General features: G+C 51.7%; 1 protein-coding gene across 5 annotated transcripts in view; it reads right to left on the bottom strand.

Moving 5' to 3' along the window:
• PSMB6 (proteasome (prosome, macropain) subunit, beta type, 6) overlaps positions 1 to 3,595 on the bottom strand; it is a 16,126-nt gene extending 12,531 nt beyond the window's left edge. The window contains exons 1-6 of one of the 5 annotated variants that reach the window (XM_011980441.1): positions 3,443 to 3,594; positions 2,944 to 3,011; positions 2,182 to 2,313; positions 1,940 to 2,069; positions 1,596 to 1,740; positions 1,309 to 1,469 (exon numbers count right to left, since the gene is read on the bottom strand). In XM_011980441.1, coding sequence (XP_011835831.1) covers positions 1,327 to 1,469; positions 1,596 to 1,740; positions 1,940 to 2,069; positions 2,182 to 2,313; positions 2,944 to 3,011; positions 3,443 to 3,544 — 720 coding nt within the window. In that variant the 5' untranslated portion in view covers positions 3,545 to 3,594 and the 3' untranslated portion in view covers positions 1,309 to 1,326. Of the gene's footprint in view, positions 1 to 1,248; positions 1,490 to 1,595; positions 1,741 to 1,939; positions 2,070 to 2,175; positions 2,314 to 2,943; positions 3,012 to 3,442 lie in introns of those variants that run through there. The other 4 variants (XM_011980443.1, XM_011980440.1, XM_011980439.1 and 1 more) reach the window with 4 other exon arrangements.
• Between the last annotated feature and the right edge of the window lie 602 nt (positions 3,596 to 4,197).

Below are 4,197 nucleotides of genomic sequence, written 5' to 3'. Positions count from 1 at the left end.
GAGATCATGCCACTATACTCCAGCCTGGGTGACAGAGCAGACTCTGTCTCAAAAAGAAAAAAAAAAGGCCAGCCGTGGTGGCTCATGCCTGTAATCCCAGCACTTTGGGAGGCCGAGGCAGGCAGATCACAAGGTCAGAAGTTCCAGACCAGCCTGGCCAATATGGTGAAACCCTGTCTCTACGAAAAATACAAAAACTAGCTGGGTACGGTGGCACGCGCCTGTAATCCCACCTACTTGGGAGGCTGAGACAGGAGAATCGCTGGAAACCGGGTGGTGGAGGTTGCAGTGAACTGAGACCAGGCCACTGCACTCCAGCCTGGGCAACAGAGCAAAACTCTGTCTCAAAAAAAAAAAAGGGTAGGCACAGTGGCTCATGCCTGTAATCCCAGCACATTGGTAGGCTGAGGCAGGAGAATCACTTAAGCCCAGGAGTTTGAGGTTACAGTGAGCTATGACAGTGACACTGCTGCCTGGGTGACAGAGTGAGACTCTGTCTCTAAAAAATACATAATAAAATTAGGCCTGAGGTGAGGTGGCACATACCTGTAGTCCCAGCTATCAAACTCCTTTATGTCCCTGGCTTGAATGGGGACAGCTTCGGAGGGGCCAGAGTCCATTTTCAGCCTCTCATCCAAGGGGCTGATCATACCCTCCACCATGGGAATGGTGGCTTCCAGAGCTGGCCAAAAGCACTCCTGGTGGCTGTGTTCTCCCACTCAACTGTCATCTTAAATTCCATTTGCAAACAAGGCCCACCTTTCTCCCAAAATCCAAGGAAGTCACAGTGCGCCTGTTGATCACAAGATGAGGTGATAGAGGTTAAGTGTGGAGAGATGGGACCATGAGGCTGGGCTGGAGGAAGCTGCTCTTTGTGGACTTAGGAGCAGTAGTCACCCATGGTGACTGGCAGGAAGCAGGCTGAGGAAGGTGACTCCAGTTTTAGTCAGAATTCCGAGCTCTACCTTGGGGTTGAACAGGGAGCGGGTGTTGCTGGTACCCCCAACACCAACCACAATCCAGTGGTTCAAGGACCTGGATATGGTGGGGAAAAGAAAGTCTGGGGGAAGGTGGTTTGGAGAAGAGGTTTGAAAACCACCCATGTAAAAGCTTATTGGGGAATCAAGCATTCATAACCTCCTTTCATTTCCTCTCCAACTCGCTCTGAGTTCAGTGCAATGGTTTATACAAATAGGAATGGGCCAGACAAATTCAACCTTGAAGTCAAAAAAAAGAACCCCAAAGTATAAAGATTCTCTGTGACAAACTTTATTAAATTTTGCATCAGTACGGGGTATCTCTTATTGCATACTAGAATTCCAGGATTCAGGGGGGCGGTAAAGTGGCAATGGCGAATTTGGGTATCTGGTCTCCCAAAAGTACTTGCCGCTCTACCCCTGACTCTGCAATGGCTGCCAGGCGGATCACTCCTCCACTGGAGCCATCCCGCTCCATGGCCAAAGCGAGAGCTGTGGATAAAAGGAGAAAGCTGGGTTCAGAGTCAGATGCTGGGATCACTGCAAGGAATGAGGAATGTTGGCCTGGCTTAGGTAGTTGGGGTTGAAGCTCACAGGCCCAGGAGCCTAAGCTCTCACCATTGGCAGTGAATTGCAGACACTCCTCCTTGGTCATGCCTTCCCGGTAGGTAGCATCCACATAGCCATAGATGTAGGAGCTCCCAGAGCCTCCAATGGCAAAGGACTGCCTTACCATCATACCCCCCATAGGCACTGAGTACACCTGCCAGATAGAAGGAGAAGAGTTATCAGTCGTATCCTCCCTCCAACACATGTACATTCACCTGTCCATTTTGCTATTGGTCTCAGGAACGTTAATAGTAAGAATAAGTGAGGTAGAGACTGGAAAGAAAAAGAAAATGGTTGGGGAGAGGATAAAAGGCCTGGCTCAAGTGTGCTCTGGTCGGGGGTGGGGATCTGACCTGCCCTCCTTCTTGAGGGTCCCAGCCTGCGATGATGATTCCTGCCATCAGGTCTTCTCGGTATCGGTAACACATCTCCTTAAAGAGGCTGGCTGCTGTGTGGACCAGTGGAGGCTCATTCAGTTCAATGCTAGAGGGTCAGAGAAGTCACAGAGAAAGTTTCAGGACCTAGAAGTCAGGCCATTTAGCTCCTCAGCTTCCAGCTCCCTTCAGATACTTGCCCCTCCCCTGCCCACAAGCACCTGTGGAAACCGAGCTGGTAAGTGACAGCATCAGCTACTGCCTGGGTATCAGCAGCTGAGCCTGAGCGACAGCAGAAAATGTGGTCGTGAATAGGAGTCAGCTTGTCAGTCACTCGATTGGCGATGTAGGACCTGCAGGATGGCAGAATAGTGAGGAAAGGAGCCCACCTGTCCTCCACCTCCATCCTATCACTACCCACTCTCTTAGGGCTCAGGGACAGGATGTATTGCCTTTTTTTTTCTTTGAGATGGAGTCTCGCTGTGTTGCCCAGGCTAGAGTGCAGTGACGCGATCTCTGCTCACTGCAGCCTCCGCCTCCTGGGTCCAAGCAATTCTCTAGCCTTAGCCTCCCAAGTAGCTGGGACTGTAGGCACGCGCTGCCACACCTGGCTAATTTTTGTATTTTTTAGTAGAGACAGGGTTTCGCCATGTTGGCCAGGCTGGTCTTGAACTCCTGACCTCAGGTGATGCACCCGTCTCGGCCTCCCAAAGTGCTGGGAATACAGGCGTGAGCTACCGTGCCCGGCCTCCAGTATTGCTTATTCTCATCCAAACTGAAGCAGATTGGAGAACAGACTTTCGTAAGGATTCCCCTAAAGAGTGAGGGGAACTGAAAGTAATAAAAGCTGGGACAAATCTTAATCTCCAGAGAGAGAAGAAACCTCTCTTCCCACAGTGGTCTGTGGAGGATTAGGGTGGGCTGGCAGGCAGGAAAGGAAAAGGAAGATGGGAAGACCTTTCACAAATCTGTCCTGAGCTCACCCAGTGGTTGTTCTGGAGTCTGCCCCCAGAACCACGCCCCCGTCAAATTGCACGGCCATGATAGTAGTCTGGGAAAAGGGAAAAAGGAGTGAGTCCACATTCTCCAGCATACACAAGCCTCAATGATCTCTCTACCTAGTTCCCAAAATACAAAATCTGTGCGTCGCTGAACCATTTTCAAATCTTACAGGGGCCTCAGTACCCCGCAGAATACCAGAATGCCAACCCTCAAATCCCAAAAGACTCATCCCGGACTTAAGCCCAGGATCTTCACTAGCCTCGCAGGATTCCAGAATTCCACATTTCAGCCCACCCTCCACCTCCTACTACGAAGCTACCGCATCACTCCACCATCCTCGGAGTGCCTCTCCCCATTCCTGGAGCACAACACATTTTACCTCCCCTCCGCCCCTGCCAGATCTCTCAACCCCACTCAAGCTTTATCTTCCCATCGCGTCAGGCCTTGTGCACATCCTATGAACCCCGAGTCCTTCCTCACCCCAGTGGAGACTTCTCGGCTTTCCCAGTCTGGGGTGAAGGCCTCCGGCCCCCAAGCCGGTGCCGGCCCGGCTCCCCGAGCAGCTAGTAGGGTGGCCGCCATATTTCTCCTTCGGTACTGCCTCAAAGCAACTGTCGTAAAGCGCTATGTCACGCTCTTTAGTCGCGCTTTGAGGCCTTCTGGGAGCGAAGCTACTACGAGGTTGACGGCAGAAGGGAAAAGAAAAGTACAGTACTGCATGGGGATGGTTCTTTTGCGACAGTGCGTACTTGATGGCAGCGTGGCAAGCAACAAACACAAGAAAGTCTGAAAAAAACAAAAAACAAAAAACAAAACAAAACAAAAAAACAAAAACAAAAAAACGGGCCGGGCGCGGTGGCTCAAGCCTGTAATCCCAGCACTTTGGGAGGCCGCGGATCACGAGGTGAGGAGATTGAGCCCATCCTGGCTAACACGGTGAAACCCCCGTCTCTACTAAAAAAATACAAAAAACTAGCCGGGTGAGTTGGCGGGCGCCTGTAGTCCCAGCTACTGGGGAGGCTGAGGCAGGAGAATGGCGTAAACCCGGGAGGCGGAGCTTGCAGTGAACTGAGATCCGTCCTTCCCGGGCGCGGTATCTCACGCCTGTAATCCCAGCACTTTGGGAGGCCGAGGGGGGCGGATCATGAGGTTAGGAGTTCAAGACCAGCCTGGCCAACATAGTTAAACTCCGTCTCTACTAAAACATACAAAAATTAGCCGGGCGTGGTGGGGCG

The sequence above is a fragment of the Mandrillus leucophaeus genome, unplaced genomic scaffold, assembly GCF_000951045.1.
Source record: "Mandrillus leucophaeus isolate KB7577 unplaced genomic scaffold, Mleu.le_1.0 Scaffold212, whole genome shotgun sequence".
NCBI lineage: Eukaryota > Metazoa > Chordata > Mammalia > Primates > Cercopithecidae > Mandrillus > Mandrillus leucophaeus.
The sequence above is the reverse complement of the archived record's forward strand: the minus strand, read 5'-3'. Positions and strand labels throughout refer to the sequence as shown.